Here is a 23,991-nt window from a genome sequence, read left to right as displayed (position 1 = left end):
TACTACTTCGGTGACGGGGTCTTCCCAGGAGACGTTTGAAGGGGTCGTCTCTATGGCGTTTACACCCGCCAACGACGTCCCTGGGTACGTTTCCAAGATAGCTAAGTTAGCGACGAGGTGTTTGCGAAGGGTGTAGAAGTATTCTAGGGAGAAGAGGACGGATTTGCACGAGACATAGGTGGGGTGAGTTTCTTGGGTTAGTGTGCCGCTGGGGGCGAGGGTGTAGTAATGGATTGTTGCGCGGTAATTTGGGTAGTTTGGGTCGAGGTCTTGGATCTCGTTTGGCGACTGGGCGGGGAGAGGGGTGAGGTTAGCGAGGCCTTCTGGTGTTATGGTGGGAGGGCTGTTGATATCTGGTGTTGGGGACGGGGATGGGCAGGCAACATCATACTTAACCCCAGGCGCAACATCTGATGCTGAGCTGTTAGCGAGATCCAGCGCAGCAGATGGCCCTAGACTTGTACAAACCTCACTCGACATGGTTGTTAACCCAGATTCTGGTCTGGGACTGAGTGAACTCGATTTATCATATATACTCAAGGTAAGCATCTACATCTCTTGCGCGCACTGTGAGTAGAACGACATTGTTGGCTTATATCGTCCTTCTTGTAATCATCCAGACACTATGGAGTAAGAAGAGCTGAACTCCAGAGACAACAGTCCGATGTCCAATGGTAGCATCGTCGTTCTCTCACTGACGTCCTTCTCAGTGTCGTGCTGATGCCCAAGCTCAGACCAGACCAAGCTCCAACGTTCATCCCATGCCAAACGGTCTTCGTTCGAGCACAACATTGTACTATTCCTGTTCGTCCTCGGCCTCACTGTCGTTATGAACCATGCCATGTAGTCCTTCCGTCTCAGCCCCGATCAGAGGAGCCCTCTCGCCCTCGTGACGCGCGAGATGGCCTCCGATGCTGACAGCCAAAGTGCTGAAGCCATGAATCATGGTACTTCCGAGCACAATGAAGCAAACAAGGGGCCAGATCATAGTAGCTGTCCGTTGTCGCTCCACGGGCAGATCCTTGGGCGGATGTGGAAGAGGTAGGGATGTACCAGTCTCGAGCTGCGCGCGGGCCTCGATGGCGAGGAAGAGGGCACCGACACCCATTGGTCCGAAATGACCGACAAAGAGGGCTTCGGTCGTAGTCTTTACGGATGGCAACATTTTCGTCTTGAAAAGCGTGAAAACAATCGGAATTCTGCGGAAGAGTAGGATGAGTGCGAGTAAAGCAACCAGTCGAAGAGGGGTGATTCCGTCTACCGCGTTGAAGCTCGCCCAGGGTATCATTGCGCCGAAGAAGATGAAGAAGGCCGAGTTGATCAGCAAGTCGATGATAACGGGTAGAGCGGTTCCTTCTGTCGGGTTCTTCTGGTTGTGCGCGAAGCCACGTCCTGCGAAAAAGGCTACTAGGAAGTCGTCCACTCCAAGAACCGATGCCAGTCCGATAGAGAAGATGGCCAGGAGTAGGTAGAAGGCCAGGTAAGATGCTCGGCCCATCCACTCGCGGCTGTGCGAGAACCTGTACAGACCGTTGAAGATGTATCCCAGGGCGATACCGAGGAGAACGCCGACCACGCACTGGTATAGGATAGTAACAAGAAACCATTTCGTGAAGAAGCCTTTAGCGGTGTTCTTCAGGAGAAGGCTCAATCCCAGATACAGGAACGGGAAGGATATGCCATCGTTGCAACCACTCTCCGCGCTCAACAAGTCCCTGATCCGCTTGGGTACTCGGGTGCTAAACTGGCTGTTTGACAGAACGGAAGCCGCAAGAACAGGATCCGTGGGTGTGAGACAGGCCGATATCGTCAAAGCGGTCTGGAAGTCTGTGTCGAACAGGAACATGATTAGCATTCCGCACATCAGCCAGCCGAACGTCATGACAGGCCCGAGAAGAACAAGCAAGGCGCGCCATTTCTTTTGGAGATAGCCTGCGGGAAGCTCCAGACCGACTACGAAGCACTGAATCCCGACGATGAGACGCGTCAGTTCTTGGATAATTTCATCCTGCGACGGTTAGTATTGTTTGTTTATATGAGGAGCACACTTACGGAAAAGCCCCATTCATATGGCCTGAGGAGGTTGAGAGCGCGTGGTCCGACGATCTGTCGTTTTTGTTAGCGAAAGGTTCGTTCTTGAAGATGTCTGCGACTCACGATGCCAAACAGCGTGGCTAATGGTGGTTCTGAGAGATGCAGGCGGTTCCGGATCATAAGCGAAAACAGCGCGTACAAGATGAGAAAGAAGGTTAGGGTCACATAGGTAACGTGAGGCCCCGTGGGCTCGAGTTGAGACCAGACCATTATGCTTTACTGTTGGTTAGAGGCACGCGTGCAATTGTGGTGAGTGAGTTGAAGTCTCTGCGAAGCTTGGGCGAGAGTAGGCGTTCTATGATCGCCGTGACGTCGAAGGTAAATGGCGAACTGTGGAACACCGCAAGAAAGCGCGCGCTGGAGAGACAGCGGAGATTCACGCACGAGAACCTCGAGCGGCGAATATCACGGGGGACCTGAAGTGCAGGATTAATGGCGCGTTGGATCAGGTGTCGAGCGCGAAGGATCACGCTGCATGGAGGTGCGCATCGATGACGAAGGTTGGCTGGATTTGGCCTTGCGCTCGGACCGTAGTTGCCGGAAGTGGTGGCACCTTGCATGTTGAACCACACTACCAAGCAATCCAAGGTTAGGTGTGACGGACGTTCAGAAAGAGCAGTAGAGGAAGAACAGTAGAGGAAGAACAGTAGAGATGGCGTGTGAGTGCATGTTTGCGGAGAATTATCGCCCTATCATATGTATGCACCAGTCCCGAATGCGATATATGCAGCTAGGTCAAGCCACTATCTCCACGTGAGCACGCGAGGTAATCAATTGCTCTACTTTTGTGAATCCAGCGCCTCCCTTGAATATGGATATGCCCAACGCCGCTCCCACGCGGTGATGCTACTCAATCTGGCCATGCCAGGCGCCTGCTATTAAAAATACATGCAAATTACAGTGAAACCAATGGATGTGATTATGGGAATTGTCGGCTATGCGTCGTCCGGTGGGTTGTTGAAGAAGGCGAATCGTATCCTGTGGAGCTGGGGAAGTTAGTAATGCTTTGTCTGAAGAGTGTTGGGGTGCATACCGAGGGGAGCTTTGGGATGACGACTGCTATGGTCGCAAAGCAGTTGATGAGGAAATACGTCAGATTGTAATTCGTGTAGTGCGTGCTGACAAGAAATAGCACAATGGGTACGCTGAGAAGGAACTTCTTGGCTGGTGTGTATTGTTCGCCGTTGTCAATCTGTTCCCACATGTTCAAGTTGTCGTAGGCGCCCGAGTTGAAGTCAAAGGGCACACCGCGCACGTAGTGGAACATGAGGTAGGATCCCGCCACGTACGAAAGATTGACGAGGGTCCATGATGCTTCTTGCGACATGCCGGGGATGATGTCGAACAGAATCTTGCCGAAGAAGATGAGGACAAAGTGGATAGCCCAGGCGCCTGGAGGTGTTAGCCTGAGATACAGAATAGCAACACATCATCGCTGTCTCCTGTGATGTGTATGCGCGGTATCTCGTGCTCACCCTTTGCATTCACCCATTCGGCGTTGAGGTTGGGCAGGGCGGACTGGTCGCTCAGCTGCTCCAGAGACTCGGGGGGCTCTTTGTAGACAAGACTACTGCTACGTCGCCTCCTCGCGTCTTTTGCAGCATCCAGCGACATCTTGGAGTAGGACGAGGACGAGGGCGAGTCTGATGGGCGAGACCGCGGATCGCCAGCAAAGCTCAGGCGGGAGGTGCGATTGAGGAGTATGGGTGACAGTTTGGCGGTATTGCTGGGTTCGTCGGGCGGCCGGGCGGTGGAAGAGGGGGATATATAATCGCGTGCGCGGGCTGAGGCTATGGGCGAGCTGCCACGGGCAATGGCATGTCAGTGAGGTCCTAAAGGAGCAAGGCGGCGACGTGGGCTTTCAGGGTCTTCTTACTGAGTACGCAATACCTTCCGGGGCGTCCGAGCTTTTGGCGTTGAGCGATTGGCGCAGAGAAGGGCGTGTAGACGGTAGCGATATGGCGAGGCAGCGGGCAGAGAAGAGGGATCTGTTGGCAGAGGAGGAGGGAGTGAAGCCTCAGTGGGCAGGCGTGAAGACGGAGGCGTGGCAGGTCCACATGATGCTCCCAAAGACCGTGTTCCTAGCAATCACCGAGGCCGTGCCCTGAGCGCAACCATACAACTCTAGAACCAGACACTACCACCTCCGTTCGCCAAAGACCCTCCAACCACCACCCTTTTCACCACCATGGCCTCGGAAGCGCCGCCCCCGATGGAGCCACACGCCCTCGCCCACGATGCACCGCCCGCTGATGCACCCGATGCGACGCAGAAGCCCGTCAAGCGCTCGTGGAGGTATGACGCGCCGACGGATTAAATGCAGTCCCCAGCTAATGTGCATAAAAGACGAAAATACCGTAAAATGCGTATCAGGTTCGAAGAGGCCATGAACGACAGCGACTCCCTCATCAAGCAGGAGTGGAAGGCCATGGGCACCGCCCGCCGCCTGCAGGAGAACAACGACCAGATCCTCGACATCCTCCTCGAGCTCAACGAGCAGACACGCGTCAACCCGCGCCTGCGCTTCGACCTGCGCAATCTCTCCGCCGCCGACACTGCCGTGCCCTCGCTCGAAGCCGTCCCCGATCCAGAACTGGTGAAAGCGCAGCTGCAGACGCTGAGAGATGACCTGGCCGCCAACACCATCACCCCCGAGGAGTACGCGACACGGGCTGACCAACTGCACTCGTCGCAAGCGATCCAGCAGACGCTCAAGTCGCTCGCCAGCCTCGAAGCCAAAGTCCCCCACACGACGCGCGCCGACCTGCCCGACCACCCCGTCGAGGGCATCGACCTCAGCGAGCATGCGCCGGGCTACATGTCGCCCACCCACGAAGACGAATACCTCCTCGCTACCGACCAGCTCCTCGAGCAGCCCGGCTTTGACCAGGCCCTCCAGCAGGGCCGCCCCGTCCGCCTCGCATCCGCCCAGCCCCCGCTCAGCGAAAAGGATCTTACCGTGCGCAACCCGGACAGCGTCTACAACTGGCTGCGCAAGCATCAGCCCCAAGTCTTCCTGCAAGACAAAGACGCGGCGCATCACGAGAACCTCTCCGAAAAGTCTGCCGCGCCAAAGACCAGCAAAGCCAACGCAACCAAGGTCAAACGCGAGTCAAACATTGGCGGCGGCGGCACACCCGCTCCCCGCGACCACGACGACGAAGACTCTGCCGCCCCCGAAACCGGCAAGGGACGACGCAAGACTGGTGGTGGCGATGACGACACCGCCTACCGACCCAAGGGTGGAAGCTCTCGACCCGCAAAGCGTAAGCGGGAAGAGGGCGAGACGCCTGCGGGCAAGGGCAGCAGGAAGAAGAGTCGCCCCAGCGCGGTCACAGGGCCAGCTGCTTGACCTGCTTGCTAACAGCGCGCATAGAAGAGATGGCCTATCGAGCTGGGGTATGCACTCATTGCGTGCGCAGTTATGATAGCAAGACCTCGTACACATGCAACGTACGGATCCACGCTGAGAACGCTTCCGTAGCCATCCCTTGTAAGACGTGCGAGCGCCGTGGCGCCGAGTGTATTGTCGATCCACTCAATACCGGAATCATGGATACATCCGTTTAACATCGTCGCAAAAATCATGTTGGAATTGGGTATGGCGTTCTAGGGAAATACTGGCGTAACGATGGGTCTAACTATACCCTTGGAAGACTATTCCCGGAAATCTGTATCAATAGGAGTTAAGGTCCACCACTGGATATTTGGTATCATCCACACACACAGCACAGAAAGATGCTGTTTCCATTGCGTATTCTGTAACACAACAATCAAACATTTCATATTCATACAGCAACAATCACATGTGTTGTCTAATCCCTACCTCAGCGGCTTCCCCCTCGCACCCCCCACCATAACCGTCTCCGGCGCCTTACCCACCTCACTCATAAACGGCAAGCTCGTCTCAAGCACCTTGCTCCCATCCACCAGCAACCCATTGCCCTTCCTCTGATCCTCAAGATACGCCGTCTTCGCCCTCTTCTCCTCCAGATACTGTTTCCTCTCCTTCGTCAGCACCCATTCCTTAGGGAACTCCGCCCGTTTCTTCGGCGTATGATGTCTGAAATCAAACGGCACATCTTCAAACGTATCCTTGCCTTCCTTCGCTTCTTTGATAATAGCAGACAGGGTGTCGCCTAGGAACCGCTTGTTTTGTGACTGTGTATCGAATTTCTCGCACGAGAGCTTGACGATGTTGGTGGAGGGGTTGTAGCGGGGTCCGGCGAGTTTGATTACTTTGGAGACTTGGAGGGGGGTGAGGGAGTGTGAGGCGCTGAGGTCGTTGGGCGAGAACTCGACGACGACTTTGTTGGCGGCGGGGTGCGATTCACCGAGGTAGGAGGTGTAGCGGAAGCGGAAGGGGGTGGAGGATGTGGGGGGTTCGAAGGGGCGGGCGAGGTCTGGATTATGTTAGTATGTGTATTTCATCTCATGTCTTGTCCAATGATGGTAGACGTACGACTCAAGAGAGGTAACTCCCATGCAATCAACCGCGCGTACTCTCTCAACTCGCGGTGCTGCTCCAACTCTCCGTGTCCATGACTCGTCAGGTCGTCTCCGTAGTAGTCCTCGTCTGGTCCCATGCTCTCTTCGCCCTCCGCCCAGAACCCAGTGGATACCTTTCTCTTGTCGTCTTCTTCGATATCAAAGTCTTCGTCTGTTTCCAGGCCAAAGTCTTGAGTTTGCGGTAGACCGCGCTTCCCCTTGCGCAGAGCGTCGCGGACAACGTTCGGATCGATCTCTGCGAGGGAAACGCGAAGGTTCTCCAACATGGCGGATTCGCGTTCTTGCGGTGTCATGTCTTGGAAAGCTTTTGTCTGCGTGGTGTTTGAGAACGAGGATTGAGGTAATTCCGGCGCCAATTCCTCCAAAGTCCCAGTCGGTTTCTTCGCATCCGCAGCGGTTACAGAGCCCTCTTTCGTGGGTTCGTTGGCGTACCGCCGCGGCGTTGTGGATATTGGCCGTTGCCATTGTGCGGATGTGTGTTTCGGTGCGGCGAGCGTTCGTATCCGCGAGGGGCATTGGCGTGACTGCAGCAGCAGTCTTCGTGGTATTGACGCCATTGGATGTGGATGGGCGGGTGATGCTGTCGTCGACTTTTCGCGATGCAGGATTGGCTTGGCGATGGGGTGCAAAGTGTGGCCGTGCGTTGGACCAATTGGAACTAAGATGGCCCCGACCTTCGCCGCTGTCGTGGCATCGTGACCATCTTGACGCCGACGTGATTTCGACTTTTGGTTCTAATATCGAGGGCAATTGATGGCTGGACTGATCACGCTCACCTTTTACTATCCCTCGATATCTTGACACCCATCACATCCACCATGGCTTGGAACTGGCCGTCTGATTCGAAGCTCTGCTTCGTGACTACCGGAGCAACGGCGCCGTTCACCGAGCTCATTGAATCAGTGCTGAGTCCAAAGTGTCTGGATTCACTACGCGAAGGAGGATTCACTCATCTCTTGGTTCAATACGGATCTGCCGAGGACGTGTACAAACAGTTCTCCAGACTCGCTTCAGCATATATACAAGAGACGACTTCATCAAAAGGAGACCTCATCATAGATGGCATAGATTTCAACCCAGATGGACTGAAAACTCAGTTCCAGTTGGTGCAGCGGTCGAAAGGCTTGGTTATCTCACATGCTGGTACTGCAAAGCCATCCCATTTGGTTGATTCATCTGACGATGCATAGGATCCGGGTCTATCCTCGAAGCACTTCGCTATCAGATCCCACTCATTGTCGTTCCAAATACTGGATTGTTGGACAATCACCAGGAGGAGCTCACCGTTGCAATGGAACGCAATAACTACCTCGTTCGTGGGGATGTAAAGTACGATTGTGCTTTGGACTTGTGGTAGCTTGACCTGACAGATCTTTAGGAATCTTGCGCCTGCGATCAAGAAGTCAGACGAGTTCCGACTGAAGATGTCGCAATTCCCGCCTATGACGAGTGGGAAGCATCGCGAGACTAAGAGCTTCGCGGCCATCATGGACGAGACGACAGGTTATATGGATTGATGTGACCTTCATCAACACTTTCTCGGTTCTTCTTCGCGGAAGAGCTTGAATTTTGACGGACTTGAGAGCTGGCCCGACACTTGGGAGGAGGGCACGCTGTTCGGCATAGACCGCGTCTTGGATACTCAGTCTTCAACTAACAGGACTTCCAGCCTGGACACGGTTGAAGAAGAAGCAAGAATATGTCGTTATCTCAGAGAATGGCATTCGTCGCATTCCGGTACCATATGGCTCCTGCAACGCATCGATGCGGCAGGACGTACCATAAGGTCCAGGTGGACACGGTTGGAAACTGCGTCACCTGTCACTTCCATTGGGTCACGGCGTGGAACCGAGACTGGTTGCTCCGGATGTCTATTGTGGTAGTCGCTTCCTCTTCGCTCTTCATGCGGGTTTGCGACTGCCCGGAATTCCACTGTATACATGTCTATGACGTTTGTACCTGAGCTTTACAGATCGTACCCGCAATTCTGGCTTGTACTACTTTCTTCACTTTCACCACTTGGTCTTTTCGTTCGACCTTCTTTCTCTGCTCTACTGCATCTCGATATTCTGGCACAGATACAGCAAACAATCCAATCCACACCCAATCCAGCATGCGTGCGCAGTCCTTCATCACAACGCTGCTGGCAGCTGTAGCCTCCGTTGTAGCAGCCGCGCCTAGGTGAGCACCCTTCCGTATAAGCCCAGTCTCATAGGCTTACTAGATCTGTAGTACCCTTCACGCCCGAAGCGTCGCTTTTGACTGGGATACCGAGAAAGTGCGAGGCGTCAACATTGGCGGTTGGCTCGTCGTGGAGCCGTAAGCAAGCCAATACAGATTGTTTGCTCCCCCTGACACTGCCAGATTCATCACACCATCCATCTTCGAGAAGTACGACTCAGAAGAATGGCCAGTCTTTGACGAATGGACGCTTTGCGAGCGACTTGGCTACGATGCTTGTGCCGATGTGCTGAAGCAACATTGGGATAACTTCGTCTCATTGGACGACTTTTGGAAGATCAAGAATTCCGGCTTCAACATCGTGCGCATTCCCGTCGGTTACTGGAGGTGAGATCAGATACGATGACAACACATGATTCATGCTAACCTCAACCTCCTCAGCTACGTGGAACCCTGGGGCCCTTACATCGCCGGTGCCGCTCCCTACCTCGACGCCGCAATCGACTGGGCGCGCCAAACCGGTCTCAAGATCATCATCGACCTCCACGGCGCACCCAAATCCCAGAACGGCTTTGATCACAGCGGCCACACATCATCTTGGCCATCCTGGGGTGACGCCGAGAGTCTGAGCCATACACACGCTGCACTCAGCGTGATCTCACAAAAGTACGCCAAACCAGAGATGCAAGACGTCGTTATCGCCATCCAATTCCTCAACGAGCCTTTCCTACTAAAGCTCGATCGCGAGATGGTCAAACAGTTCTACAACGACGCGTATTGGAGCCTACGAGATATCAGCGACACACCCGCCATGATGCATGATGGCTTTGAGAACCCGTCTTGGCTGAACGGTTTCCTGACTACCAAGGATGGCGCTAGCAATGTGATTGTCGATCACCATGAGTACCAGATTTTCGGAGATGGTATCAACGGCATGTCCATCGACCAACACATCGCTCTTGCGTGCAACTCTGTATGTCACAAGCTCTCTATCATCATGTGGAGAAACATCTGCTAACCCCTCCCTTCCAGGTCACCAACTACGACACCTCCGACAAATGGACCAGTAAGCCCCGCCCACCCCCTCCCCTCCCATCCGCACACTAACCCCCCACCCCAGTCGTAGGCGAATGGTCCGGCGCCTTCACAGACTGCGCCCCGCACCTCAACGGCTTCCACTTGGGCTCCCGCATGGAAGGCAGTTTCCCCGGCTCCTACTACATCGACACCTGCGCCGGCAAATCCGGTCCTGTTTCCTTGTGGTCTCAGGATTGGAAGAACAGCGTACGCCGCTACATCGAAGTTCAACTCGATGCGTATGAAGCCAAGACCAAAGGATGGATCTTTTGGAACTTCAAGACTGAGGGCGGCGCGGGCGAGTGGGATCTGTTTCAGTTGCTTGATGGGGGTGTTTTTCCGCAGCCGTTGGAGAGTAGATGGTTTGAGAGGGCTTGTACGAACTTTTAGGTGGGCGTGAGGGACGATGGGCGAGGATCAATGGGCTCAGATGGGATGGAAGACGGGTGTAATGTTGTGGTCGACGGGTGATGGGGTATGAGGTGGTACTTGTGCATGGGTATGTGGCATCTTAGTGGATATGTACTGACATCGCATGTTGATATGAAAAATCAGTTGGACATCACTCCCGTCTTCACATTGCGAGCCGGGCCGTGTACAGTCTTCGTACTCGGCTTCCCTTACTTGCAATAGTGTGAGTAGTGCATATTTTTATTCGCACCTACATCAAAGATTACTAACACGTTGACATGGTATCTTCAGGAAAGCACCTCCCATTTCCTAGCACTAGACATGCGTTCACTTTGATCCCCACGAGATATAATCTGCATCAATCCCTCGCTATCGAGGCCTCATCCTCCTTCGCCTTTTTTATTCTTACATATACACAATCTTATATACATCCCAAACTCTTTCCAGCAAACGGCCGTCACTGTGCTCTTGGTCCCCATTGCCAGATCCAACGTCCAACGTGCTATCGAACTGGTATATATAACGCCACGAGAATCGTGCCATACAATTCCGCTTGGTACTCCCTGACCTTCGTTGCGAGTGGTTCTGGCTCAGACAACCCTGACGTAACCGGGCTAGCATCCAGGTGGTTGCGCCATTTCACGAGGTACGACTGTATGAAGAAACATCTACACGATGCGCACCTAATCGAGAGCCCGTAAACTCTTCATTTCCAAAAAGACGATTGAGCTGATGACAACAGGTTTCCTCGAACTAAGCGCGGTTTCTCCGTGCCACTCTATATATACTGTGCGAGAAAGCGAAACGGCTCACTATGACATGTCTCGCGGACAGACACTCTGTCGCGTTTTACTCTGCGCGTCGTTCCTAAATATACACCCGGATTCCAGTGCATTCGCCTATTGGCTCATGTTGCGGAACGCTGCTCGCATCGTCACTCGATAGCTGGAGAAATTTCCTTCCACTCCATTCACCAGATGAATGGACTGTTCACGCCGTCAGCCAAGATTCAAGATCGACAGCCGACAGTCTTGACGTTCCTCCACGATGTGGTGCGTGCTGTTGTGGGCTCCGCCATTACACCGGATGAAGTTATAGTGGGGAGCTATATAGCTTTGGATACGTCGAGGCTGAGAAAGCGGGAAGAAAGCATGCCTTATACAATTCCCCTTAATTATGTATACGCGCACTCGCCGCGCTGTACAACTGTGTGCGAAAGCCGGTACGTATCCCCATTCTATTTGATCGCCCACGGATGTAAAACATGCTGGGCCTGTACGTTGGAAAGCGAAGATAACTGACACCTACCCAGATCATACGGGCAACGGCTCCGCGACACAGATTGTACCGTGGATGGTGCAGTGCTGGGTTCACTGGGAAGACAAAGTGCCCGAATGACCACTATTGGATGATTTTGTCCGTCGTGCGCGACTTGCACACGAAACGTCACAAAGATGAGCACCAGGCGGCAGGATATATACGCCTGGCAAGTGTTCTTTGCGATTGCAGTCTTGCGAACTGCGATGAGAACACACCACATGATTGACTGTGGTCTTCCTCGTCCACTGGTACTGCGACGATACAGCGACGAGGCGCCCACGATTACCGCATCACTCAATCATCCCAAACACCAATGTACTCTCAAATGCAAAGATCGCAACGAGAGACTTGCTTCAAGACCGAATACTCGACGCGTGCATTCCTCAGCACTCCATTACGAGAACAATATGCAAGTCCAACACGCAAACTCTGCTTATAAGAAAAATTGTCCTGCAAGGAGAAAGTTTCTGATACACAACCCTGCTGCGATCACAAAGTCCAGAACCGCACATCATCATTTTCTCCTCTCCGCACACCCGTCATTTACTATTTTTGCCCCCTGCGCACCGGAAGACGTGGGCTTCCCCGCTCGCCTCGAGCACCACGGCCCTCCTCTTTGTCCGCAATTGCGTGTCTGTGTTGCGTGCTCGGATCTCCCGAATCTTATCGGACAGACGCTCGGAGAGGAGGGTTGATGTGCATTTGCAGTCTTGATAGGAGAGATTGTAATCCAACAATTTAAAGTGTACGGAATTCCGTACTGAAGACGCGCAGCGAATGAAGGTCGCTTCCACTGCCGCACATGCTGACGTGAAGTACCGAGCCAATTGCCTCGGTTTCCACGGAATCTTAGTCGTTTAGTGCTGATTGCCGGTGCCGCGCTCGCTAGTTAGGGCCTGGGAACTGCAGCAACCAGCATAACGGTTTTGCGCCAAGTAACTGGGTACCAATTTTGGGCTGTCACTGGGCAATGCGTAGTCTTCACCCCTTCTTTTTTGATTCCAAGGCTGAGAGGCGATCTGCGTGGCCCTGTCTGGGTAACCAAATGCACAGACTGAGGTTGCGATCGCATCGTGCAAATTATAAGGCGGTGGTCAGAGAGCGTTGTGTTCGCCCCGTAACTCGTCCAAACTTCTTGGGCACGAACGTCGCCAGGAGGAGTCTAGCTCCATTGGGACATCGCGTTTGGGCACCGGCCGGCTAGTGCTACTGACATGCACCGAACCACGGTCGAAAATTTCGAGTCTGTCATCAAAGTTCATCAGCTTGCTGTGCGCATATTCAACAAGCAGGTTGATGCTGGATTTCGATGATGACTTTGCTTCATGGGCCAAACTTTGGGCTGCTGGATGAGCTCCCTAAGATGCGACTTGCAAAGTACCTCCTATCTGGCAATAAAGACGACTTTCACATGACGTCTAGTCCACGTCCGCGACCCGCATCGTTCACGCAAGGACAAGACTCCGTGGGGTCCTCGGCAGCTGCGTAATGCAGACGAAACGTGGGAGCACAGACGAAAAGTAATGGGAAACCTCGAAAATACGGTGCGAAATCCAAGTGTCAAAAAGCTGTTGTGCTGGATTTTAGAGTTTCGGACCGGTTTACGTCGCTTTGTTTGGCAAGCCTCAACAGCCCAAGGCGCCTCATTACCAACGGCTTTAACGCGAGCGCTCTGGGAAATTGAGCACATGTCATCGGATCGTAGTGGGAGTGTGTTCTGGACCTGCTCGCTAATGACTTACTCCACATTATTCTCCGACACATCCCAGCGATCATGTTTCGCATCACATGGGATGCCTTGGGTACTGATGGGTTCTGTCGTGTGAAGTGACGAGCATCGCAGCTGTCTCTATGGAAACGTTCGAGCATGGACGGGGTTCACTGACATCTGCAATATGCACTCCAACGGCTTTCTGAATGGTGAACCAGTCTTTCGTTCTTTGGTGTGCATGTCACTAAGGCATAGGCGAAAAACACACCCCGGTCCTCGTCTTTCTGAGGTCATCGGATGCGAGTCCGAACCACAACATCGCCCCGCCTCAGCAGCATTGAGCCAATCAGGCGCTTTGCCGGACAGTCGCTGGACTATTGACCGAACGGCTCTGCATGGATCAACCGTTTTTCTGGCGTATTACGAAGATCGCCCCGCCTTGCTTTGCGACTGTTAGCGGGGCCGGAGGGACGCGCAGCTGTGTTTCCCAGTTTCAGCTGTATTTGTATCCCGTGGCGCCCGTGGTCAACACAACAACAACAATCGCAAAAAAGCAACTAGCATGCCCCTATCAACATAAACACCCTCGCGCGAACCACTCCTGAAACATTGAACTCTCTTCGGACCCAGGAATCGGAACTCAATCGAAATCAATCGCTCGCTGCCAGGATGTCGACTACCATTGGCGTGCCGTATGACGACCTTCGTCCGCATGTCCTGCGACAGAAGAAGTCGTTCTTCCAACGGCTGAACGAAACTCACGACCAGCTCCTCTCGCACATGCGGTCGTTGAAAGAGGATCCGGTGCTTTCTGTCAAGCAATCAGCCGAACGCACGAGGGCTTCATCGACAACATCGCTCACATCCGTGCCGGAGTCAGATCGGGAAAGCTCCCAGGACACGACACGATGCACCGAATTCGACCTCGAAACCCCGATATCGAGCGGATTCCTGTCCCCGCCCATCTCCCCCGTCGAAGGCAGCTTCTTCCCCATCCAGCAATTCCTAATGCCCATGGACCGCAAGCCCAGCAAGGAATTCATCCAAGGCATGCAAGGCTACGTGCACTGGAAGCAAGCAACCTACGAGTCCACGCTCAGCCCACCCATCTCCCCACCCCAAACACCGCAAAGCAGCTACTCCTGGAGCTCCTCAAGAAGCACCCGCAGCGAGATGTCTGACGAGGAGATGGACGACTGGCTCGACCGGCCCATGGACGCAGACGTGCATCGCTTCCGCAAGATCTCCGCCTCTTCGCTGGAAGAATCGTCTGACTCCGACGGCGACGACGAGAAGAAGATCCACGTCATCCAAGAGCAGCCCGAAGATGAAGACGACAGCGCGTCCCGCGAAGAACGCCAGCACATCTCCGCTATGTGGCGTGAGACGTGGTGCATGCGCGATTCTCAGGCGGATATCTCGTTTGAAGACCAGATCGGCGAGATTGCGCCTGAAGCAACGCTGAAGGCTTCGCCGAGGTCGAATAAATCCAGGAACCGCGAGTCCAGGTTACTGTCGCTACCGGATGGAGTGCTCCGCAATATTGCTCTTCACGTGCCGCAGGAGCACACGCAGCCTTTCCGGTTGAGCTGCGCGAAGTTCGATACCCTTGTTCAAACACCACTGTGCTCTACTTGAGCTAATCGAGAAACCTTTCCTTTGTCATTTTGCATCGCGTCCGACGTTTGTCGAGATTGCTGTTATATACACCGCCCCGGAAAGGGAGCTAGAGAGAGAAGCCGCAAGGCACCATTGCATTACCACATTTCATTATCTTCAGCAGTTCAAATTTTTGGCGGAAGAGTATCGCGTCGGAGACGGTGGGCCTGCCGATTTACATACCGCGTCGAACGAAGACAACATCAAGACATGTTGCCATCGACGCAAGAGATTGGCTGGGCGGGTGCGATTCGTATGTGGTGTTCAGATGGATATCATTGGATACATAATATTTATTAGTGAGCCATTAGACGAGAGTTGGGGTATACATTAGACGAGACAGAGATACAAAGAGAGAAACATAAGAAAGACATTACCATCACCATCAAGCTTCGTTCCTACTTCACACCATCTCCTTCGCTTGTGGTCTCTGATACGTCCTCCCGCTCTCGTAGATGTCGTTTGAATGCATCGACTCAGTCACATCTACCTTTGTCGTCACAGTGATGTTGCCCATTCCACCGCTTCCATGTGCTTTGTTGTGCAGCCTCGTATCGCTCTCCGTGCTTCCTCGTTCCCCGCTTGTCGAGCTTCCTCCGGATGGACTCCTGCTTAAATCTCCAGCGTGCTTGTTCGTCGCATCGATTGTCGTGAGCATGTATGACTTGCCAGCAGCGCTATGACCTGCATACTCGCCTTCTGATGTCTTGTTCGATGCAAGAGGACCGTAGCTTTTGACCGCAGAGCGCTGCTTTGTACCTTTTCCGTATGCATCTGAAAAGTACCGCGGCTGCGAATTCTTGCGGGAGCCGCTACCGTATGTGGATACGAGGATGGATCGGAAGAGCGGTTTGAGGCAGGGCAGGTTTCCGGCAACGATACCGACGTTGCATTCGACGACGGTCCAGATGGTCATGTCGCGCGAGTCCCAGAGGAGGTCGCCTTCCCGCCCGTAATGAGGAAGGTATGATAGTTTGACCAAAGCGGCGACTGTAGCGAATGTACCAAGGCCGAGGATGCAGATGAGGGACGCTTTGTGACGGCGGTTCATTTGGACGCCCCACAGCATAGGAATCTACATGGATGCGTTAGCACAGTCAATGCAGTAGTCAGTATCTGGAATCACTTGCAGGTATGCCCACTGAGAAGGCAATATCGGTGATGATGTTCAGTACGATGTTCAGGAAGCCGAGGGCTTGTCTCGTCTGGATGGTCCAGCATGTGCCTTTGGCGCTTTGATCCCACATGAGACTTAGGGGTTGGCATTGCGTGACGACTGTAAGGGCGCAGCCGATGGTGTAAACCGTCATGAATACTAGGACTGGTTAGCTTTGCATGTTGCTATCAGAGAGTTATGCACTCACCCATGATGCCGATAATCAAGCGCCTGTATAACCGTCCGACCGCAATCCGAAGGAGAAAGAACCCCACAGAGACCTTGACGAAACATATGGCGAACAGGAAGATCGGCTGCGAAATTAGGTTCAACCTCAGAGCGGCTACGAAGTCTTCCTTCTTGATGTAGTCGATGTGTTTTCCTGCCCCCATGTGAACCTGTGGTATAACAAGGCATTGACCAGCAATGCACTGCAGAGTGTTAGCAGTGTACGGTAATCCCAAGAACAGTCATTTCATACCAATGTCATAGCCAACAGCATCACATAGTCCTGATCGCACAAAGTCAGTGTTGTTCACCCATGCCCTGCCAGCGGAGTACTCACGTCCCAACCAACATTCCTGATCATCTTAACTCGGACATAGAACCTCGCAATCGTCGTGAGCACGGCCACGACGGTGACGGTTAGCGTGCTCGCGAGGATGGTAGGACCCTGATCTTCGTAGGGTCGCATCGGTGGCATGACTGCGCCGCTTTGCTGCATTGTGGGAAGCACGTCAATTGAAGGTGAAGGATTCCAGATCACGCAAGTTTTTCGATGTTCCAGCAAGATGCTTGCACTATATGCAATATAATACCAGCGAGCGGGAGTTCGCGACGACGTCAGGGGTTTCACATGGCGTACGTCTTGAGACCAGCAGCTCCTGTCTGCAAGACCTTAAACCGCCACACGGAAGGACGGAGAGAATACAGTTAACGCAAACCTTGTTTTCGGGCATCTGCGATCCATCACGCGGCGCAAGAGGTCGGGCTCATCGGTTCTGGTACCGAGCCATAACGACATGTGCTGGCGAGAAACCGTCTGGACTAGCCTCGCTACACCTGGAAGGAATGGTGGCTGTGGACGGCTGATTCGAGACGAAAGTATGGGTCTTTGCGTGGCAGACTGACGGGGCAGGAAATAGTATCCCTTGATCCAAGATTACCCCTGCAGACGCAGAGTCTCAAGTGCAGGGTCTCGGGCACGGCGCTGGTAGGGTAATCTAAGTGCGGTCCTAAAGAACCTCGGGAGTTGCGACGGCACTGGCGACGGCACTGAGCTGTGGCTGAACGCCCAGTGTAGCGGCACGTTCTGACAGTAGTTCATGAGTTGAATGGCCATTGGAGATGTCCTTCGTGCTACCAGTTAGTGAAGATTATTGAACCTACCCGCAAAAAGCAGACAAAGATGCGTAACTGAGCTACCGGCCACGTGGGTATGAAGCTGCCAAGGTAAGGCAGCGAGTGAGTATCCAAAGTGCCGCATGAACCTCACTCTAGAAATCGTTAAAGCGAGTGATGAAGAGCTAGAAGCTGCATGTCATACCGTTTACTGCACATCTTCGAAACTAAACCCACTGCACTGTGCTAGTCAAGAGCACGGGCCAGTGGAGAGTGATTTCGTCAATACGGAGTACAACCGAGCATTGATAGGAGAAGAGAGGAGTCGGCAGATCAGATTGAGGACATAGGTGGTATCATGCCATGGAGAGAAGGGCCGTTGCGGGAAAGTAGACGTGAGCAGATCCCCCGGGCCGCGTAGGCTGTGCTTGGACACGTCGTCTGCCGGTAAGCTGGAGAACATGCTGACACCATATAGCAGTACATCTACTGAAAACCGAGGCAGGACTGAAGGAAGCTGAGAGATCGGCTAATATCTGCTGCGCTTGTCGCTTCCAGGCACCTTGTAAGGAAGGTCGTAACAGACGGCACGCTTCCAGAGACTCGAAAGGTGGCGTGTAAGCCAATGACCGCGCCAGAATGGGGCCTCCCGTGCGGCTGCACGTTAGATTCGCAATCGAGATTAACCGGTAGCTTGGAGGCACTGGAGGCCTCACTGACCTTGCGCTCGGTGTGAATATGGAGTGGAGGAAGCGGGACGGGGAGTCGGCAAGACGGATCTCATCCCTTAGCGTGGCCTAGCGCCATGGCATGATTGCGCCACCAATGTGCAGCGGCATAGAATGCTTAGCAGTCTTCACCTAACACGCACGATATCCGAGCCACCAGGCCCGATGCAGGCTCCTGAATCATGGAAGGATCAGTACACTTTTCAGGGACTTCTCGTACGGAGTACACCACATGGCTTGCCGCCAGGAAGAATATTTCCTCTCCTGCACGTGGGCGGGTCGCGGCTATTATGCAGGTCTCGGACGTGATGACCTGCAGACGTGGAACAGACTGGTATCAGGGCATCCTCGGCAGGAAAAGACAGATGTACGGATATGACCGAGGTAGACTTGTCGAACTACCTGCTGTATGGGTAACTAACGATTGCGGAGCTCATACATTACTCGCAGCCGGCATGATTCAGAATGCTGCGCGCCCATCATGTTCCCGCGCATCAACTTTGGGTCTTTATCCAAACGACGCTAGGCCCATGGCCATCCGAAGACCGGGCAGCCTTGACATGACACTATGGGTACATCGGCGCCATATGAGTTGTCCGGCAAGCTACTTCCGATCTTGCTATGCACATGTCGCCGAACGATGGCTCTCTGTATGGACTCGCTTGAGGATACGACCCGGTTCATAGGTAGCCCGCCAATCTAGCCTCAGGGTCCTTGCGCTCAGGGCATGAGTATAGTCGGAGATGGGTAGGCACAGGCTCCAGGCACCGAAAAACTATTGGCCCCACACGTGGCATCGCCTTGCCTTGCTCCAATTCTTCGCCAGCAGACGGAGATAGCAAGACTAGATGCGGTGTACAGCACTGTTCCAGCAAGGTCGTGGTGGCTTCGGCATGTACTTGCCACCAACCCCGGCAGTGAGCATGGCAAGCTCAATCGGTAGCGGTGTATGGTCATCTCTTCGAGGTATATGTATGGGAGCGGCACGTTTTTCTTTTGCTCATCAGCACTCAGCTTCTCCTGCTAAACAAGCCACTTCCTGATCCATCAGTTCCATTGGTCAACAGACAATATGCGTTTCAACTCCCCCATCGCACTGGCCCTGCTCGCTGGAACTCTATCACACGCGCTACCAGCTCCACAAGATGCGCCGATAGACCCCTCCTCGCTACCAACTGCTCCCTCGAGCGATCCTTCGGTCGCGTCCGAACAACTTGAGCAATTGGCTCTGTTCGCTCAGCAACAAGTCGAGGAAGCACTTGCAGCAACTTCGTCAAAGCGAGCCGCTTGCACCTGGAACAATGTGTCGGTACGCAAAGAATGGAGCGCCCTGACGAAGCCGGAACGCAAAGCCTACACCGATGCCGTACTCTGCCTCCAAAAGAAGAAGGCCAACACGCCTGCTTCACTTATCCCAGGAGCAAAGTCTCGCTTCGATGACTTTGTTGGCAACCACATCTTGAAGACTATGGAGATCCACTACACCGGTACCTTCTTGGCATGGCACAGGTACTTCACCTGGCAGTACGAGCAAGCTCTCAAGAACGAGTGCGGCTACAAGGGCACTCAGCCCTACTGGGACTGGGCCAAGACTGCTGCTAGCGGTCTCGAGAAGTCGGCTATGCTCGACGGATCTGCCTCTTCCATGTCCGGCAATGGAAAGTTCATTCCCGACCAGGGACAAGTTGTTATCGCAGGCAGAGGCGAGCCATACATCTACATCCCCGCCGGCACCGGTGGCGGCTGTGTAACAAGCGGTCCATTCAAGGACATGAGTAAGTACCCAGTACAAAACCTAGATGTTCAGTCAGACACTAACAATCATTCCAGAGGTCAACCTTGGCCCCGTCGCTCTGAGCACAACCAACGGAACCGAGATCGCAAACGGCGACGGCCTCTCCTACAACCCCAGGTGTCTGACACGCGACTTGACCGACTACAGCAACAAGAAGTGGGCCAACGCGACCGCCATCGCCGACCTCATCATCAACAAGAAGGACATTTGGCAATTCGAGATGGTCATGCAAGGTGTGCCAGGTACAGACAGCCTGGGTGTCCACGGCGGAGGTCACTACTCCATGGGCGGTGACCCCGGCCGTGACTTCTTCGTCTCGCCCGGTGACCCGCTCTTCTACCTCCACCACGCTCAGATTGACAGGACTTGGTGGATCTGGCAGCAGCTCGACCGCAAGACGCGCACAAGCGAGGCTGGCGGTATCTCGGGTACTGGCACCTTCTTGAACATGCCTCCCTCGGCCAACACGACTTTCGATACGACTATCAACCTTGGATATGCTGCGGATGGCACAGAGAGGATGGAGGATCTGATGAGCACGACTGAGGGACCTTTCTGCTACATCTACGTATAAGCTTGAATGACCGTTATGACACACATCTGATTCGACTGTATATACAAAATAATTAGTAATTAGACATGAAACCAGCAAGTTTTGTAGAATCAAACTAACATTCACTGTGTCGTTCATCGCATGTTTTACAGAGGACGCCATGGCCTGCTCAGGTACATCCGTCGCAACTGCCGAGCCCCGATCCAGATCCACATCTTCACGATGACGTATACGTTCTAGAATTCTCGCACACCACGCAGCAGCATCCATCGCGTTTAAACTCCGATACCACCGAGACCTTGCTATGATGGGGTTAACAATAGTTATCGAGCCAGGGTAGAGATTGGCTGGTGGTGGCGTTGATGATGTTTCCATGAACACTACAGCTTCGCTTTAAAGACGCGCCTTCCCAGCCAAGCTTTCCCATACCTACCCATCAACGAAACAGCCGTATTAAGACTACGTTATGTCTCTCAAATACAACAAAGTCCTCGTCCTAGGCGCGACATCCGGCATCGGCTGGGCGCTTGCCGAGAAGATCGTTCAAGACGGCAAACACGCCATCATCGTCGGCCGACGACAAGAAAAGCTCGACGAGTTCCAATAGGCGCACGGCAGCGACAAAGTCTCGACCTACGCATTCGACATCACCAAGCTAGACGAAATCCCCAAGTTCGTCAAAGATGTAACAAGCGCGCACCCAGACCTCGACTCCATCTTCCTCAACTCGGGCATCCAGCGCGGTTTCGACTTCTCCAAGCCCGAGACCGTGGATTTGGATGTGCTAGAAATGGAGTTCAGGACGAATTACCTGAGCTACATGCACCTCACCACAGCATTCATCCCCTTCCTGCAGAAACAAGAGAACGAAACGTCGCTCATCTACACAACCTCCGGCCTCGCCCTCATGCCCCTCCCCCGCTGTCCAAACTACTGCGCTTCCAAAGCCGCACTGCACCACATGATCCTCGTCCTGCGACACCAGCTAGGCAACGGACCGGGCAACATCAAGGTCATTGAGATCTTCCCGCCTGCGGTACAAACGGAGCTGCATGACGAGAAGCATCAGCCTGATATCAAGGATGGAGGCAATATTGGTATGCCGCTAGCGGAGTTTACGGAGGAAGCGTGGAAGGGGTTGGTGGAGGGGAAGGAACAGATTCCTGTGGGTTTTGTGGGGAAGGCTTTTGATGCGTTTGAGAATAAGAGGCAGGAGATGTATAGGCAGATTTTCTTGTCGGAGAAGTGAGTATGTAGTGAGAGGTGGAGGGCTATTGATAGATGAGAGATGATAGAGTGGGGCGCATTGGTGGTGCCTAGATAGTTAAGCCACATTTTGGACCCTGATGTATGGGCGCAAGGAGATGTGTCGTTGAGGAAACCATCGTTTGCTATGAGCAAATGATCGCAAAAGAAACAATGCCATCAGACGCGTTCCTGATAAGATCAATGGCTGTTTCATTTAATAAATAAAGTCGGGGCAGTTGCGCAGCCAACACGCGCACAGCCCCAATGCGGCGCAGACGTTCCGAGTGGTGTGGGTGCTAGGCGTGCTCCCGCCCGTATCAACTCCACTCCGTCTCACCAACTCCCGTCGCGCATTCTCTGACCGACTTCTCCTTACAATCTGCCTGAACGTCTTCATACCACGGATACTTGCGCATTACACGCGACCGAGAACCCCAAAACACAGTCATCATGGCGGACAGCTTCAGAAACGCGATGATCAACCGGTCTCTCCGCGACATCAAGAACGTAAGCAATGTCCAGCTCCTGAATATCACATGATCCTAACAATATGGGCAGAACCTCGAATTCCTCGTCGAGTCCAACGTCCTCACCCCGGCGCAACACGACACCATCGCATCCCAACTCCCCGTCTCAGCGGAAAACAGCGCGCGCGCCCTCCCCGCCGTGCCCGTCGCCCAACTCTCACAGATGAACATCCAGAGCGAGCCCACGCCTCCCCCCGAGAAGAAGAACCCAGCAAACATCGGCTACTACGCCGACACCCCCACCAACGCACCACCCCCAGCCTACCCCTCCGTCCCCGCCACACCCGCCGGTCCCCCCGTCCTCGCCCACGCTTCAGCAATGTACCAGTACAATGCGCAAGACGCCGGGGACCTCGCGCTTATGCCTAATGATAAGGTTGTTGTGACGGAGTACATGAACAACGAGTGGTGGAAGGGACGCAACGAGCGCACGGGTATGGAGGGTATTTTCCCTGCTAGCTACGTCCGCAAGGAGGAGAAGAGCGTTGTTTCTGCTTACAGTGGGGCGCCCGCACCGAGCAACTACGGTAACATGCCGTTGGATGTTGCGAGTGGCGCGCAGCAACAGGGACAGGTAGGACAGCCGGCGGGTGAGCCGAGTAAGATGGAGCAGAATGGAAAGAAGTTTGGTAAGAAGTTGGGGAATGCGGCGATTTTTGGTGCTGGTGCTACGATTGGTGGAAATATTGTCAACTCTATCTTTTAGATGGAGACGGAAGGGTGTGGGATTGGAAAAGGGACATCGTTTTTGGCGTTTGGGGGCTTGTTATCACGACGTGTTCGTTGCGGTCTTCTATGGAATGAATGGGTTTCTATCGAAACTAATGTGGTATAGGAAGATTGAATATGAGATTTCTTCGCTTGTCAACAGGTACACTCGCACTCTTGTGACAGCGTGGTTGTTTGTAGTGCATCATCGCCATCGAGTCCTACTTCAAGGACACATTCGCGCCGGTTATTGACATACCGCTGAAGCGTTTGACAGACCTACCAACAGACCCAACAACGTGCCAGTCAATTGTACTGCGCTCCATCGTTTGCACATCAATCGCATCGATACACACACGTCAAACTTCATTACTGGAACAACTCCTTGCCTCGACGCTGTTACCCACGTCACTCACTGTGCACGTTCAACAACTCTACCACTTGACCGGGGCCCCGGCAAAGATACATCTTCTCCATGAACCGTCGACAACCTCAACCCCTCGAGCCCCCCAGTCTCTCCGTTGTCCAACAAGGCAACTTCGGCATCCCGGCTGCAGTCTCGAAATGGAATCCTTCGAACAGAACAACAGCCCCTACGCAGCATCTAATCTCTTCACCCGTATCTCCACCCCGCGAGCCAGCACCTAGACAGCGAAACAGATCGTACGCCCCTCTCTCCCTTGCATTCCACACTTCTCTCCTCTCTGTTCAGCCCCTCAATCAACACATCGAACATAACTAACAAACCACAGCATGTGGTCCCAAGCCCTCATCCTCTTCAACACCCTCGGGATCCCGTTGTCGTACGGCACAACGCTAGAACACCATTTCACAACGCTATTCCCTTCGCAGTCCCTAACGACCCTCGCTCTAATACCTAGTCTCCAACTACTCTTCCTCTTCGCCTCGCCCTTACCCGTCGGGTATCTATACCGCCGCTGCATACCCTCCTCCAGTTCCCGACCCTGGGGCT

The 23,991-nt window shown here is 53.7% G+C and overlaps 10 protein-coding genes across 10 annotated transcripts; 6 read left to right on the top strand and 4 right to left on the bottom strand.

The window, feature by feature from the left end:
* Window positions 1-796: 796 nt before the first annotated feature.
* Window positions 797-2,304, bottom strand: J4E85_000892 (uncharacterized protein; the record flags this gene model as incomplete). Its single annotated transcript, XM_051465181.1, has 3 exons — window positions 797-2,008; window positions 2,053-2,106; window positions 2,158-2,304. 3 exons carry the CDS (start codon window positions 2,302-2,304, stop codon window positions 797-799), a joined length of 1,413 nt encoding a protein of 470 aa, XP_051331702.1.
* Window positions 2,305-3,029: 725 nt separating this feature from the next.
* Window positions 3,030-3,708, bottom strand: J4E85_000891 (uncharacterized protein; the record flags this gene model as incomplete). Its single annotated transcript, XM_051465180.1, has 3 exons — window positions 3,030-3,080; window positions 3,128-3,486; window positions 3,570-3,708. The coding sequence occupies 3 exons, from the start codon at window positions 3,706-3,708 to the stop codon at window positions 3,030-3,032; spliced, it is 549 nt and encodes a 182-aa protein (XP_051331701.1).
* Window positions 3,709-4,282: 574 nt separating this feature from the next.
* Window positions 4,283-5,446, top strand: J4E85_000890 (uncharacterized protein; the record flags this gene model as incomplete). Its single annotated transcript, XM_051465179.1, has 2 exons — window positions 4,283-4,389; window positions 4,441-5,446. The coding sequence occupies 2 exons, from the start codon at window positions 4,283-4,285 to the stop codon at window positions 5,444-5,446; spliced, it is 1,113 nt and encodes a 370-aa protein (XP_051331700.1).
* Window positions 5,447-5,916: 470 nt separating this feature from the next.
* On the bottom strand, window positions 5,917-7,160 carry J4E85_000889 (uncharacterized protein; the record flags this gene model as incomplete). Its single annotated transcript, XM_051465178.1, has 2 exons — window positions 5,917-6,497; window positions 6,557-7,160. 2 exons carry the CDS (start codon window positions 7,158-7,160, stop codon window positions 5,917-5,919), a joined length of 1,185 nt encoding a protein of 394 aa, XP_051331699.1.
* Window positions 7,161-7,421: 261 nt separating this feature from the next.
* Window positions 7,422-8,120, top strand: J4E85_000888 (uncharacterized protein; the record flags this gene model as incomplete). The annotated part of the gene is made up of 3 exons (XM_051465177.1): window positions 7,422-7,746; window positions 7,794-7,932; window positions 7,982-8,120. The coding sequence occupies 3 exons, from the start codon at window positions 7,422-7,424 to the stop codon at window positions 8,118-8,120; spliced, it is 603 nt and encodes a 200-aa protein (XP_051331698.1).
* A 596-nt stretch (window positions 8,121-8,716) lies between these two features.
* Window positions 8,717-10,251, top strand: J4E85_000887 (uncharacterized protein; the record flags this gene model as incomplete). The annotated part of the gene is made up of 6 exons (XM_051465176.1): window positions 8,717-8,784; window positions 8,836-8,922; window positions 8,968-9,171; window positions 9,226-9,757; window positions 9,817-9,850; window positions 9,905-10,251. 6 exons carry the CDS (start codon window positions 8,717-8,719, stop codon window positions 10,249-10,251), a joined length of 1,272 nt encoding a protein of 423 aa, XP_051331697.1.
* Window positions 10,252-15,365: 5,114 nt separating this feature from the next.
* J4E85_000886 (uncharacterized protein) lies at window positions 15,366-16,842 on the bottom strand (the record flags this gene model as incomplete). The annotated part of the gene is made up of 4 exons (XM_051465175.1): window positions 15,366-16,037; window positions 16,105-16,277; window positions 16,327-16,549; window positions 16,684-16,842. The coding sequence occupies 4 exons, from the start codon at window positions 16,840-16,842 to the stop codon at window positions 15,366-15,368; spliced, it is 1,227 nt and encodes a 408-aa protein (XP_051331696.1).
* Window positions 16,843-19,259: 2,417 nt separating this feature from the next.
* Window positions 19,260-20,556, top strand: J4E85_000885 (uncharacterized protein; the record flags this gene model as incomplete). The annotated part of the gene is made up of 2 exons (XM_051465174.1): window positions 19,260-19,962; window positions 20,018-20,556. 2 exons carry the CDS (start codon window positions 19,260-19,262, stop codon window positions 20,554-20,556), a joined length of 1,242 nt encoding a protein of 413 aa, XP_051331695.1.
* Window positions 20,557-21,001: 445 nt separating this feature from the next.
* J4E85_000884 (uncharacterized protein) lies at window positions 21,002-21,784 on the top strand (the record flags this gene model as incomplete). Its single annotated transcript, XM_051465173.1, has 2 exons — window positions 21,002-21,132; window positions 21,154-21,784. The coding sequence occupies 2 exons, from the start codon at window positions 21,002-21,004 to the stop codon at window positions 21,782-21,784; spliced, it is 762 nt and encodes a 253-aa protein (XP_051331694.1).
* A 449-nt stretch (window positions 21,785-22,233) lies between these two features.
* J4E85_000883 (uncharacterized protein) lies at window positions 22,234-23,016 on the top strand (the record flags this gene model as incomplete). Its single annotated transcript, XM_051465172.1, has 2 exons — window positions 22,234-22,290; window positions 22,342-23,016. The coding sequence occupies 2 exons, from the start codon at window positions 22,234-22,236 to the stop codon at window positions 23,014-23,016; spliced, it is 732 nt and encodes a 243-aa protein (XP_051331693.1).
* Window positions 23,017-23,991: the final 975 nt, after the last annotated feature.

Source organism: Alternaria conjuncta (assembly GCF_024043145.1).
Source record: "Alternaria conjuncta strain BMP 0040 chromosome Unknown scaffold_1, whole genome shotgun sequence".
Lineage (NCBI taxonomy): Eukaryota > Fungi > Ascomycota > Dothideomycetes > Pleosporales > Pleosporaceae > Alternaria > Alternaria conjuncta.
The sequence above is the reverse complement of the archived record's forward strand: the minus strand, read 5'-3'. Positions and strand labels throughout refer to the sequence as shown.